The 15,548-nt window shown below is 45.5% G+C and overlaps 1 protein-coding gene across 1 annotated transcript in view; it reads left to right on the forward strand.

The window, feature by feature from the left end:
• LOC144493118 (hydrocephalus-inducing protein-like) overlaps positions 1-15,548 on the forward strand; it is a 182,603-nt gene that overhangs the window by 116,622 nt on the left and 50,433 nt on the right. Inside the window, exons 15-18 of the mRNA XM_078212020.1 lie at positions 1,257-1,415; positions 9,864-9,941; positions 12,975-13,235; positions 13,545-13,825. Coding sequence (XP_078068146.1) covers positions 1,257-1,415; positions 9,864-9,941; positions 12,975-13,235; positions 13,545-13,825 — 779 coding nt within the window. The remainder of the gene's footprint in view (positions 1-1,256; positions 1,416-9,863; positions 9,942-12,974; positions 13,236-13,544; positions 13,826-15,548) is intronic.

Genomic DNA, 15,548 nt, shown 5'->3' on the forward strand with positions numbered 1-15,548 from the left:
ATGCCCCTTAAAAGTCACTATCATATCTGCTTCCACTACCTCCCCTGGCAGCGAGTTCCAGGCACCCACCACCCTCTGTGTAAAAAACACTTGCCTCATACATCTCCTTTAAACCTTGGCCCTCGCACCTTAAACCTATGCCCCCAAGTAATTGACTCTTCCACCCTGGGAAAAAGCTTCTGACTATCCCCTCTGTCAATGCTCCTCATGATCTTGTAGACTTCTATCAGGTCGCCCCTCAACCTCCGTCATTCCAGTGAGAACAAACCAAGTTTCTCCAATCTCCCCTCACAGCTAATGCCTTCCATACCAGGCAACATCCTAGTAAATCTTTTCTGTACCCTCTCCAAAGTCTTCACATCCTTCTGGTAGTGTGGCAACCAGAATTGAACACTTTATTCTAAGTGTGGCCTAACCAAGGTTCTATAAACAAAGAACAAAGAACAAAGAAAATTACAGCACAAGAACAGGCCCTTCGGCCCTCCAAGCCTGCACCGACCATGCTGCCCGACTTAACTAAAACCCCCTACGCTTCCAGGGACCATATCCCTCTATTCCCATCTCATTCTGCAACCTGCAACATGACTTGCCAATTTTTAAACTCAATGCCCCAGCCGATGAAGGCAAGCATGCCATATGCCTTCTTGACTACCTTCTCCCACTGAAAAAGAAACTGAGCATGAAATTATAATGACCTCAACGAGGCCCATGAGGTTAGCCTCTTGGAGTATGAGCTCCCTGATTGAGCTAACAATTGCCTGCCCAATCAGGGAGTCTTATCCATATATATACTGAGGAATGTCAGGGTTACTGACACTCCGGATTCTGACTTTCTACTTGGAGTTCATATAGGAGTGGAATTAAGTTTGTAAATAAAGGAACTCTGCTGAAGGGACACGGACCTCCGAGGAGGTAGTTCAGAAATGTTCATGACATCTCTGCTTTTTCTGAAACACATATGCAACTAGAGATCAAGAAAGAAAAGAAACCTGCTTTTATATAGTGCCTTTCATAACCATAGGACATCCCAATAAAGTACATTTTGAAATGTGGTCACTGTTATGTGTAGGAAGTACAGCATTGAATTTGTGCACTTTATGATACCAGAAACATACTGGTAATCACACATGGAGAACTCCACTGTAATTTGAGTATAGCAGTATACCTATTGCCTTTCTGTAATTTTCTCTCACTTTATCTGCATCTGTAGTGACATAAATTATAATAACAGTGCTTTCTCCTTCCTGCTCTTTCAGATTGAAGTAGTCAATCACAAGGACAAAGTGGTTAATTTGAAAGCTCCCAGAGTTGGACAGATTGTGAAGAAAGTAGTGCCAATAGTCAACAGAAGCAGTGCACCCCTGACATTCACTCTCACTGTGAATCCCAACCAACAGCTTCTTCAGGACGTCAAGGTATGGACTGCCAATATCCCTACACTTTTACAATGCAATCTACCCTGAATATCTGTTGTGATGTGATGCTTCTCTAAACACGATATGTTGTAGATGTTGCAGACAGCAGGAGATTTCCTCCAATCACTACATTTTGTTTTAATTTTTTACTCCATCCTTAAATATACAAAGCCAATGCTCAGAATGGACCGGGCTAACCCAAATCCATTCTTTGATTGCTCCAAAAACCATATTCAAAATCGCATTAAATAAGAACATAAGAACATAAGAAATAGAAGCAGGAGTAGGCCATCTAGCCCCTCGAGCCTGCCCCGCCAGTCAATAAGATCATGGCTGATCTGAAGTTCCGATTCATGGTCCCCACAAGGGAGACAAACTAAATCTAAGCTGGCAAGATAAAGCATTTTAGAGTCATCAAATCACAGGGTGATAGAATGGTTACAACACAGGACAGCATTCGGCCCATCATGTCCAGGCTCTGCAAAAGCAAATCAGCCAGACCCACTCCCCTGCCTTTTCTTCATAACCCTGCAAATCCTTTCCCTTCAGATAATTAGCAAACACCCGTTTGAAAGTTGCAGACAAATGAACGTCCACCAAGCAGCCAGGCAGTGCACTTCAGGTGCTCACCATCACTATTCTTCCAATGTTTTTCTACATGCCAACATGTCACCCTTAGTTCTTTTTCTAATCACAATATATTAGTACCACATTGTTCTCAACACTTCAATCAATGGGAATGTAATAACTTCATGGAGGCGAACGTCCCATCACCAAGTTACTTTATTTACTCCATTCTCTGTTGGTGCTCACACTGGCGAGAATCACAGCTAGTCTCCACCAGCAGAGACTAGATGTGATGGCCTTGCTGGGGGATCGCAGGCTAGTGAAGCCCCCAGGTGGCTGGAGGCATGGTCAGGCAGTGCCCATGGGGTAGTGCCAGCCTGACAGTGCCCACATGGCACCCTGGCACTGCCCACTGGGCACTCTGGCACTGCCTATCTGGCACCATAACTGTGTCAGGGAAGTGCCAAGGGGGTGAGGCCTCAGTGCGCGTGGAGCCTGAGTGTGGATGGGACTATGATGGGGGGAGGCAAGAGGGAAGCTCTGTAGGGGAGGTGTCACTGCAGATGGGAGATCATTAGTTCATAAGATATAAGAGCAGAATTAGGCCATTCGGCCCATCGCGTCCACTCGCCATTCGATCATGGCTGAGATGCTTCTCATCCCCATTTTCCTGTGTTCTCCCCATAACCATTCAACCTAATATCAATTAAAAATCTGTCTAACTCCTCCTTAAATTTACTTACTGTCCCAGCATCCACCGCTCTTTGGGGTAGCAAATTCCACAGATTCACAACCCTTTGGGAGCAGTAGTTTTTCCTCAATTCTGTTTTAAATTTGCTACCCCTTATCCGAAGACTATGACTCTCATCCTAGAATGCCCCACCAGCGGAAGCATCCGCTCCACGTCTGTGGGGATTGATTGGCAGGGGAGTATGCAAAGGGGTGATAGGTGGGGAGGGGTATGAAAGGGGGAGTGATTGGTGGGGGGTATACAGGCACTTGATCAGGGGGAGGAGAATACAAGGGGGGTAATTGACAGTGGGGTTTGCAAGGGGAGGGTGACCAGCAGGCTATGGAATGCAAGGGGGAGTGATCGGCAGTCGGGGTGGGACTGGCATAGGGATTGAGGGAGTGACTAGTGGGTGGGCGGGAAGAAGGGGGGCAGAGACAGGCAAAGGGGGAGCATGCAAGGTGACCCGCAGAGGGGGTTGTGATGGGGGACTCATGGAGGGTCCCCATGCCATGTTACTGGTGACCTGTGTTGCCATGGGGGAGGGGGTTTACATGGCCACTGATGATGGGGGGATGCTGGTGGGAGGGGTGGCATGAAGTTTCCCAGTTCACTGGGAGTTTGGGGCACCTGTGCAATGGCGCCCCATGAAGTCTCTAGCCGGCTTCACCTGCGAGCATATGTTCCATTCCCCCCTTACTGATGAGAATCGTACTTCTGTCCAAAAAAATGATAAAGTGTCAGAAAATTGCATTTTCAAACTCACCCAAAAAACAGGTCTGAAGCTCTCCCATTTTATCACTCATTCGGCACTTAAGAGGGTAGAATTTTATGAAAAGGTACCGAACAAATGTGAAAACAGTCGAAAATTGCACACATTATCTTGGGCGAGTTCCTAGTCACAATCATAAGGCACGTAGTTAAAAAAAGGTGCCAGGATGCGATTCTCACCTGCAACAGCTTGGCGTGGAGCCTAAGCTTCCTGGTGAGGCCAGATGCTGAGCTCTTAGGGCACTGTTGCGCAGACGTCCTGATCTCCCAGCGTACTGAGAGACCTCCTGCCAACCCCATACCGCACCCTCCCCAACACCACCCCCTACAGACATCGGGATCTGCGATCGATCACTTCCTGTGCCGGTCTGGGTGTGAAGCTGATTTTGCCAGCATATCATAGAAATCATAGAATCATAGAAACCCTACAGTGCAGAAGGAGGCCATTCGGCCCATCGAGTCTGCACCGACCACAATCCCACCCCACATATTTACCCGCTAATCCCTCTAACCTACACATCCCAGGACTCTAAGGGGCAATTTTTAACCTGGCCAATCAACTTAACCCGCACATCTTTGGACTGTGGGAGGAAACCGGAGCACCCGGAGGAAACCCACGCAGACACGAGGAGAATGTGCAAACTCCACACAGACAGTGACCCGAGCCGGGAATCGAACCCGGGACCCTGGAGCTGTGAAGCAGCAGTGCTAACCACTGTGCTACCGTGCCGCCCTGTGCAGGTAAGATTGGCAGAGGCGAAAAACCGGTGCGATCCTGAATTTTGCCTCTCATCCTCTCCTACCAGCTCACTTGATCGATCAATCGGCAGGACGAGTCGGTAAGATTGTGGCCAGAATTACTTTTATAAGATTGCGCCCATAGAATTCGTTTGCGAACTGCTTTCTGTGGGAGAGAATTCCACAGGCTCACCACTCGCTGGGTGAAGAAATTTCTCATCATCTCAGTCCTAAAAGGTTTACCCTATACCTTTAGATTATTGCCCTGGGTTTTGGACTCCCCCATCAAAGGGTATGCCCTTCCCGTATCTACTCTGTCTAGTCCTGTTAGAATGTTATGGGTTTCAATGAGATCCCCCCTCATTCCTCTGAATTCCAGTGAATATAATCCTAACCGACTCAACTCACTTCTCATATGCCTGTCCCACCATCCCAGGAATCAGTCTGGTAAACCTTTGCTGCGTTCCTCCATAGCAAGAACTTCCTTCCTTAGAAAATTGCATACAATATTCCAGGTGTGGTCTCACCAAGGCCCTGTATAACTTCAGGAAAGCACCTCAGGTCTCTGCACGTTCCCTTCTCTCAACCTGTAGCCATTCACATAATAATTTGCCTTCCTGTTTTTGCTACTAAAGTGGATAAGCTCACATTTATCCACATTATACTGCATCTGCCCACTCACTCAACTTGTTCAAATCACGCTGAAGCCTCTCTGCACCCTCTTCACAGCACACCCTCCCAACTAGCTTTGTGTCATCTGTAAGTTTGGAGATATTACATTTAGCTCCCTCATCTAAATCATTAATATACATTGTAATAGCTAGGCTCTGATCTGCGTAGTACCCCACTAGTCACGGTAGCACAGTGGTTAGCACTGCTGCTTCACAGCTCCAGGGTCCTGGGTTCGACTCCCGGCTCGGGTCACTGTCTGTGTGGAGTTTGCACATTCTCCTCGTGTCTGCGTGGGTTTCCTCCGGGTGCTCCGGTTTCCTCCCACAGTCCAAAGATGTGCGGGTTAGGTTGATTTGCCAGGTTAAAAATTGCTCCTTAGAGTCCTGAGATGCGTAGGTTAGAGGGATTAGTGGGTAAATATGCGGGGTAGGGCCTGGGTGGGATTGTGGTCGGTGCAGACTCGATGGGCCGAATGGCCTCCTTCTGCACTGTAGGGTTTCTATGATTTCTATGATTTCACTGCCTGCCATTTGGAAAAAGACCCATTTATTCCTACTTTTTGTTTCCTGTCTGCCAACCAGTTTTTTTATCCATCTCAATACACTGTCCTCAATGCCACGTGCTTTAATTTGTAAATCCATGCTGACTCTGTCCGTTTCTATCATTGTTTTCCAAGCGCTCTGCTATAAAATATTTTATAATGGATTCTAGCACTTTCCCCACTATTGACATCAGGCTTACTGGTCTATAATTCCTGTTTTCTCTCTACCTCCCTTTTTAAATAGTGGGATTACATTAGCTATCCTGCAATCTGTAGGAACTGTTCCAGAGTTTATAGAATCTTGGAAGATGCCATCAATGCATCTACTATTTCTAGGGCCACGTCCTTAAGTGCTCTGTGGTGTAGATTATCAGGCCCTGGGGATTTATCGGCCTTCAATCCCATCAATTACCCCAACACCATTTCCCTTCTGATACTGATTCCCCTAGTGGCCACACTCTGGCGCCTGTTCGGGTCAATGCAGCTAACCAACGTGTCTTTCAGAGTGTGGGAGGAAACCGGAGCACTCGGAGGAAACCCACGCAGACACGGGGAGAACATGCAAACTCTACACTGACAGTGATCCAAGCCGGGAATCGAACCCAGGTCCCTGGCGCTGTGAGGCAGCAGTGCTAACCACTGTGCCACATTATTTGTGTCCTCCTTTGTGAAGACAGAACCAAAGTATGCATTTAGTTGGTCAGCCACTTCTTTGTTCCTCATTATAAATTCCCGTTTCTGACTATAAGACACCTACATTTGTCCTTGCCAATCTTTTTCATTTCACATTCAAATAGAAGCTTGTATAGTCAGTTTTTATGTTACCTGCAAGCTACTCTCATGCTCTATTTTTCCCTTCTTAATCAATCCCTTTGTCCTACTTTGCTCAATTCAAAACTGCTCCCAATCCTCAAGTCTGTTGTCCTTTCTGGCCAATTTGTAGGTCTCCTCCTTGGATCTAATACTATCTCTAATTTCCCTTGTAAGCCATGATTTGGCCACCTTTCCCATTTTATTTTTGCACCAGACAGGAATGAACAATTGTTGCAGTTCACTCATATGCTCTCTGAATGTTCGCATTGCCTAGCAACCATCATCCCTTTCAGTAACGATCCTCAATCCATCATAGCCAATTCGCGCCTCATACCAAGGCAGTTTTCTTTATTAAGATTCAGGACTCTAGTCTCAGGATCAACTATGTCATTCTCCATCTTAATGAAGAGTTCGCTCATATTATGGTCGCTCATCCCCAAGGGGTCTCACACAACTAGATTGCCAATTATTTCTTTCTTATTACCCAATACCCAGTCTAGGATGGCCTGTTCTCTTGTTCCTCAGTATTTTGATCCAAAAAGCCATCCTGTACACATGCTAGGAATTCCTCATCTATGGTATTGTTACTAATTTGATTTGCCCAGTCTATATAAGATTAAAGTCACCCATAATTACAGATGTTCCTTTGTCACATGTGTCTCTAATTTCTGGTTTAACACCATCCCCAACATCACCACTAAGTTTGGGGGGTCTATGTCCAACTTCACTAATGTTTTTTGCCCCTTGGTGTTTCTCAGTTCTACTCATCCAGATTCCACATTGTTGGAGCTAATATCTTTCCCTGCTATTGTGTTAATTTCCTCTTCAATCAGCAATGCAACTCTATCACCTTTTCCTTTATGTCTGTCCTTCCTAAATACTGAATACCCCTGGTTGTTCAGTTCCCATCCTGGTCACCCTGCAGCCACGTCTCCATACTCCTAACTTTATCATACCCGTTTACATCTATCTGTATGATTAATTCATACAGTTATTCTGAGTGCTCCGCATATTAAGGCACAAAGCGTTCGGAGCACATTAAGCAGGAGTAGGCCATTCAGCACCTTGAGCCTGCTCCGTCATTCAATAAGATCATGGTTGATCTGTGACCTAACTGTGACCTGCCATAGGCCCAGATCCCTTGATGCCCCTGCTATTTAAAAAGTTCTATTTCGGACTTAAACCTAACAATTGAACCAGCATCCACCACTATTTGAGGAAGAGAGTTCCAAACCAACACCGCTCTCTGCATGAAGAAGTGTTTTCTAACATCTCTCCTGAACCGCTTGGCCCTAATGTTTAGACTACGGCCCCTGGTTCTGGAGCCTTCAACCAGTGGAAACAGTTTATCCTTATCCACCCTGTCCTTCCCTGTAAATATTTTATAGACTTCTATCAGATCAACCCTTAACCTTTTGAACTAGAGAGAATATAGGCTTATTTGTCTCAATCTCTCCTCGTAACTTAACCCTTGAAGTCCAGGTATCATTCTTGTAAACCTTTGTTGAACTCCCTCCAGGGCCAAAACATCCTTCATGAGGTGTGGTACCCATACCTGCTCACTGTCCTCTAAGTGGGGTCAAACTCGAGTTTTGTAAAACTGTAGAATAACATCTGCATCCCTATACTCCAGCCCTCTATAATGAAGGCCAGCATTCCGTTGGATTTCTTAACTATTTCTTTTAAAGAGCTATGCACCTGAACCCCCAAATCTCTCTGGACATTCACTGAATTTCATAGAATCCCTACAGTGCAGAAATAGGCCATCTGGCCCATCAAGTCTGCACCAACCACAATCCCACCCAGGTCCTACCCCCATATCCCTACACATTTACCTGCTAATCCCTCTAACCTACGCATCTCAGGACACAAAGGGGCAATGTTAGCATGGCCAATCAACCTAACCCACACAGCTTTGGACTGTGGGAGGAAACCAGAGCACCTGGAGGAAACCCACACAGACACGAGGAGAATGTGCAAACTCCACACAGAAAGTGACCCAAGCCGGGAATCGAACCCAGGTCCCTGGCACTGTGAAGCAGCAGTGCTAACCACTGTGCTACCGTGACGCTTTGTGCCTTCTAAAAAATAACCCTGTTTTATCCTTTTTTTTGATCAAAAATGGATAACCTCACACTTGGTCATATTAAAATCCATTTGCCACAGCTTGGCCCATTCACCTAATCTATCCTGTTGCAGTTTTATGCTGTCCTCAACACTATCTACTAATGCTGTCAAATTTTGCATCATCTGCAAATTTGGATATTTGACTTTTTATGCCATTATCTAAGTCATTAATGAATATTGTACATAATTAAGGCACCAAGACTGATCCCTGTGGGAGGTCACGAGTCACATTGTCTCAATTTGAGTACTTACCCATTACTACTGCTCTCTGTTTCCTTGCTCAACCAATTTACAATCCATGTGAGCAATCTACCTTCAATTCCATGAGCTTCCACCTTTGCTAACAATCTCTTGTGCAGGACTTTATCAAAAACCTACTGGAAGTCCATATAAACAACATCTATTGACTTGCCTCTGTCCACCGTCTTTGTCACCTCTTCAAAGAATTTTGAGGTTTGTCAGTCATGACCTATGCTTCATGAATCCATGCTGCATCTCCTCGATTAACTGAAATTTCTCGAGGTGATCAGTTACCCCATCGTTGATTAATAACTCCAACAGGCTTGTCTTTTTAACATTACTTGTCCTGTTCCCATTATTTTTCACTACGGCCCCTGTTTTGTTCTGGTCCTTGATTTCTCTGCCTATCACTTTTCTTATTCCCTTTACTGTCTTTTATTCTTATCGTGTCTCCCCTTGCTCTGATTCTTTGCATAGGTTCCCACACGCTGCCATTTTAGTTTAAACCCTCCCCAACCACTCTAGCAAATACTCCCCCAGGACATCAGACCTGGCCGGTCCTACCCAGTGCAACCCGTGCAATTTGTACCAGTCCCATTGTCCCAGGAATCTGAACCCCCTTCCCGCCCAGCACTATCTCTTCAGTCATGTATTCATCCTATATATCCTGCAATTTCAACTAGAGGTTCACATGACACTGGTAGAAATCCTAGGATCGCTATCTTTGAGGTCCTACTTTTCAACTTGCTTCCGAACTCCATATATTCTGCTTTTAGGACTTCATCCTTTTTTTACCAATGTGTACTATGACCACTGGCTGTTCAGCCCCCCACCCCCGAATGTGTTGTAGCTACTCTGAGACGTCCTTGACCCTAGCACAAGTGAGACAACATACCATCCTGGAGTCTGGCTTTTGGCCACAGAAATGCCTGTCTATTCCCCTTACAATTGAATTCCCTGTAAGTATTACATTTCCAGACTTTTTACTCCTCTCGTGTGCAGCAGAGCCAGCCATGCTGCAATGAATTTGGCTGTTGCTGCTTTTCCCTGTGAGGTTATTCCCCCAAAATTATCCAAAGCAGTTTTTTGTTTTGCAAGGGAATGGCCACAGGTGATTCCTGTGCTGCCTGCCTAGTCCTCTTAGTCTGTCTGATGGTTCCCTTCCTGCCTGTGGAGTATTAGCCTGTGGTGTGACCAGTTCTCTTTCTGTGCTATCCACGATATTCTTTGCCCTGCTGATGCTCCACAGTGTACCCAGCTACTGATCCAGGTCCAAAACCCAGGCTTCCAGGTGCTGCAGCTGGAGGCACTTCCTGCAAACATGCTGGTATTGGGCACTAGCAATGTTCCCACATAGAGCAGGAGGAGCACACCATGGGTTTGGGCTCTCATGCTATAACATAGCCCTTTAAATTAAACCTTTTGGAAGATACTTGAAATCAAATAATATCACTTTCTCTTAGGCCCTTCTTCCCTAGTCCTTGATGCTATATAATATAGTCTTTATAAACTATAAACCACAAAATAAGGACCTTACAAACTATAAGCAATAAAAGTAAGAAATATTTACTGAATCAGCTGCTTCCACTTGCTCATGTCATACCTGAATCCTGGTGTCACTTCAGATGCTCCAAACTCCAAACTAGCACTCAGATTTCTCACTGCACTCTCGGGATTTTTTCCAATTTTTCAACAATCAGTTTTTTCCCTTGTATCCTCCACTCCAGCTCTAGGCGCTGCTGACTGTCTGTCCCAATGTCTTCCTCTTGCACTCTCCTCTGTTCTGGTGTCCCCTTGCACACTCCTCCAGGTTCTGCTCTGGGACTTTGTAACCCTGTGCCTTAGAATGCAGTAGAAATAAGCTCATTGAATATATTTAATATGGAGATAGATTCTTGTTAGGTAATGGAATGGAAGGTTGTTAGGAGTAGATGGGAATACGGAATTCAAAACACAAACAGATTAGCCATGATAGTATTGAATGGCTCAGCAGGCTCAAGGGCCGAATGGCCTAATCTGTTCCTATTTTATATATTCAAATGTACCATTGCTTTGATCTGCAACTGTGTACAGACATGAAATAGACTGATTTCCACTCAGAAAATTCCCTTCTAATGCTACCTGGCCCATTAAGAAGCTCTTGAAGGAGATGAAAGGGCTATTAATTAGTGTTGAGTGGACTCCCATTTCTTTCCCACTCCCACCCACTCTGAGTAGTAGCCTTGTGATCAGTAGCTAGTGGCTTTTTTGGCTCAAATGCTGATGGTACAGAACAAGGGCATTGTATCTGCTGCCTGGATACCAGGCATTGACAAGAATGATGTGCTTTGTATTCTCACACACCAGTTGGACATTGAGGTTGTGACACATCCCTGAAGTGAGATGCAGCACTCACAAAGCATGTGTGCAATCAGTGGCACCTTACACCATAGAGAAATCTTATCTCCTAGCAAAGTTGCATGCATGCTCTTCCTGCTTCTATTTGGAAAGAGCATATGTATGTGAGGTGATTCATTTTGGTCGGACAAATTTAAATGTGGATTACAGGGTCAAAGGTAGGGTTCTGAAGACTGTGGAGGAACAGAGAGATCTTGGGGTCCATATCCACAGATCTCTAAAGGTTGCCACTCAAGTGGATAGAGCTGTGAAGAAGGCATATAGTGTGTTAGCTTTTATTAACAGGGGGTTGGAGTTTAAGAGCCGTGGGGTTATGCTGCAACTGTACAGGACCTTGGTGAGACCACATTTGGAATATTGCGTGCAGTTCTGGTCACCTCACTATAAGAAGGATGTGGAAGCGCTGGAGAGAGTGCAGAGGAGATTTACCAGGATGCTGCCTGGTTTGGAGTGTCGGTCTTATGAGGAAAGGTTGAGGGAGCTGGGGCTGTTCTCTCTGGAGCGGAGGAGATTGAGGGGAGACTTAATAGAGGTTTATAAAATGATGAAGGGGATAGATCGAGTGAACGTTCAAAGACTATTTCCTCGGGTGGATGGAGCTATTACAAGGGGGCATAACTATAGGGTTCATGGTGGGAGATATAGGAAGGATATCAGAGGTAGGTTCTTCACGCAGAGAGTGGTTGGGGTGTGGAATGGACTGCCTGCAGTGATAGTGGAGTCAGACACTTTAGGAACATTTAAGCGGTTATTGGATAGGCACATGGAGCACACCAGGATGGTAGGGAGTGGGATAGCTTGATCTTGGTTTCAGATGAAGGTCGGCACAACATCGTGGGCCGAAGGGCCTGTTCTGTGCTGTACTGTTCTATGTTCTATGTATGTTCTAATATACTCCCTTCTTTTGCATATAGCCCGTCAATCACCTCCTTATACAGGAGTGAACATCTATCATTATCAACGTTCTGGGGGTTACCACTGACAAGAAACTGAACTTAACTAGCCATAATAAATACTGTGGCTGTCAGAGCAGGTCAAAGGCTCGCAATCCTGTGGCGAGTCACTCATCTCCTGACCACCAAAACTTGTCCATCGACAAGACACAAGTCAGGAGTGTGATCATATACACTCCACTTGCCTGGATGAGTGCAGCTCCAACAACACTCAAGAAGCTCAACAGCATCCAGGACAAAGCAGCCTGCTGGATTGCTACCCCTTCTATAAACAATCACACCCTTCACCACCAACGCACAGTGACAACCATGTGTACCACCTGCAAGATGCATGGCAAAAACTTACCAAGCTTCCTTAGGCAGCACCTTCCAAATCCATTGAGAGGGTCCCAATGCCCCTATGGCGGTGACCTGTGGGTGGGGATGGGCAAACATGCCACTGATAGGGAGGAGTGGGAGGTCCCGATGTCCATCGGGGGAAGGGGTCTGCCAATGCACTGTGAGATCGGGGTCCCTTTCAAAACGTCACCCAATCACTTTGCATCCAAGTGCACCAGCATGTTTGGGCCCTGCCCGTCCCAAAACCGGTGTGCAATTCACCACTCCCAAAACATTTCCAGCTGATGTCAGAATCTCAGCAGATTTGGTATGTTTCCCAGTGAATTAGGTTGAGGAGGAGAATTACATCCAGAAAATCCTGAATAGATATGATCTCCTGGTGAACACCCTTCTTCTCCCACCGCCTGCTCCCTTAAACAGCAGATTGTCCTCCCTTGTGTTGTCACTGCTTAATCTTCCTGTTATATTGAGGTCATATGGCATCAAAACTACAACACCCATAACTGGCAGCAGGTGGTCTGAATAAAACCCTGCAGTGAGAACCACAGCATGTGCCACCCTCACTCCCAGTAAGCTTCACCAACTTTAAGTGGCAGTACCAACATCCAAGCAAAGCCAACAGAAATCAACCAGTAACAAAGCTGAATGTGGTTTATGATACCTTTAAAAAGCATTACTGGGGAGCCCTTCCTGTGGCTGAATATAAGTTTAACTGTGCTAGGTTAAGAGAGGATGTTAGCTGGAGCATCACGGCTGAAGAGGCACTGCTACTGTTCAATCAGTTGACTGGCATCTGGATCTTTCCAGTGCATGATGGTCGCACCTACATGAACAAGCTATCCAAAATATTATCTGACATTGCCCTGCCAGCAATGTCCATAGGGGGAAGGGGTGGACGTGAAACAGCATCCGTAGCACCAAAAATGCACATGGTAAGTGTTTGAATTTTGTGGCCAGTCAGCCTGGGCTCACCAGGGGAAGTAAGCACATTGATCATTCAGCACTATAAGACTATGCTACATGCTGCATAGTGCTATGGCACTGATGCTGTGCAGCAGAACGTCTGTGCCAAGGCTGCCTCCATCTCCTCACTGAAGAAGGATTAGCTTTGGTTGGTTGACAGTAACTAGAAGACTGAACCAGTGAAAGTGTTTTTAAACTGTTGAAACTCATATTTACTATTTCAGGGGTTCATTGAGCCTGCACACAATGTCCATGAATTTCCTTTTTATCTTTGTCAGGTTCTAAGTATATGGCCAAGCAGTAACATCAAGCTGGATGCAAACGGAGGCACTTGTAATGTGGTGGTGACTTTCTGCCCAACTTACCGAATTCCCCAGTTTGCAGAGGAAGTGATGATGGAGTGCACTGGTGTGTCAAGACCTCTATTTGCGATACGTGGATGCGGCCAGGGAATCGAAATCATTCTGGACCAGGATTGTATTGCATTTGGAGCAGTTGTGCTTTGTAGCCAGGTCACTCGGCTGATCATGATACAAAATGTTGGAGACATTGGTGCAAGGTACATAGATCATTACTAGCATGGGAAGTTTGGTCTAAACGGAGGAGGGGTGGCTGGTGGGGAAGATTTGTTTGGGGACCTCAAAGTTTAGCTGAACCTTAACAATCAGAATCCTGCTTCACCTGTTCATGGGCCTTCTCTCTTTAGGTGTTGTTAGCTGTATCTGGGTAGGTCACACTCTCACTCCTGAGTCAGAATGGTATGGGTTCAGTCCAGAGCCTTGAACACAAATAGCCTTGACATCTTTGGTGCCAGTGCTGAGAGAGAGTGCTGCACCATCAGGAGGTAGCTTTAGGATGAAACCTTAAACTGAGGTGCTATTTTCTTCATTTGTTCGTGGGTTGTGGGTGTCACTGGCAAGACCAGCATTCATTATACTTTTATTATTATTCTTTCTGAGATGCAGGTGTCATTTGCAAGATTAGCACTTTTCCCCATCCAAAATTACCCTTTAGAAGATGAACTGTCTTCTTACACCATTAGAAAGAGAGTTCAGGGTTTTGACCCAATGGCAATGAGGGAACGTGATATTTTAAGTAAGGATGCTGATGGAGGGGCACTTACAGGTGGTGGTGCTTCCCTTATGTTTGGAAGATGTTGAATGAACCGTGGTGAGTTCCTGCAGTTCAGTTTGTAGATGATACACATGGCTGCCACTGTGTGTCAGTAGTGGAGGGAGTGAATGTTTAAGGTGGTAGATGGAATGTTGATCAAGTGGGCTGCTTTGTCCTTGATGGCGCCAAGCTTCTTGGGTGTTGTTGCAATTGCACTAATCCAGGCAAGTGGAGAGTATTTCATCACACTCTTGACTTGTGCCTTGTAGATGGTGGACAGGCGTTGGGGAGTCAGGAGGTGAGTTAGTCACTACAAAATTCCCAGCTAATGACCTTCACTTGTCATAGTATTTATATGGTTGGTCCAATTCATTTTCTAGTTAATGATGACCTCCAGGATGTTGAGTGTGGGGATTTTCAGCGATGGTACTGCCATTGCATACCAAGGGGAAATGGTTAGATTCTCTCATTGGAGATGGTTACAAAGAACAAAGAACAATGGTTATTGCCTGACACTTGTGTGGTGGTAATATGAGATGCTACTTATCGTCCCACACCTGAATGTGTACAGGCATTGCTGCATGAGGGCACAAAGCTTCTGTGCCTGAGTATCATGGATGCCAACTTTTGAATTGCTATATCTGTCCTAAATCTATCTCATTTAGCACAGTGGTGGTGCCACACAACAGGTCAGAGGATATGCTCATTATGAAAATGAAAATTTGTCTCCTTAAGGACTGTGTGGTGATGTCACCTGCTAATACTGTCACAGACAGATGCATATATGACAAGTAGATTTATGAGAAAGAGATCTTTCAACTCCTGATGGTTCCCTCAATACTTGCCACAGACTCAATTTGGCAGATATTTCCTTTAGCATTTGGCTAGATTGGTCAGTGGAGGTGCTACTGAATCACTCTTGGTGATGGACGTTGAAGACCCCATCCAGAGTACATTCTGTGCTCTTGTCACCATCAATGTTTCTTCCAAATGGTGTTCAACATGGAGAAGTACAGATTCATTAGTTGAGGTAGGAGGTGGTAAGTGGTAACCAGAAGAGGTTTTGTTTCCCATGTTTGACCTAATGCGATGAGATTCATGGAATACAGAGTAAATGTTGATGCAACCCCAGGGAAAATTCTTCCCAACTACATACCACTATGCTGCCG

This window comes from Mustelus asterias, chromosome 4 (genome assembly GCF_964213995.1).
Source record: "Mustelus asterias chromosome 4, sMusAst1.hap1.1, whole genome shotgun sequence".
NCBI lineage: Eukaryota > Metazoa > Chordata > Chondrichthyes > Carcharhiniformes > Triakidae > Mustelus > Mustelus asterias.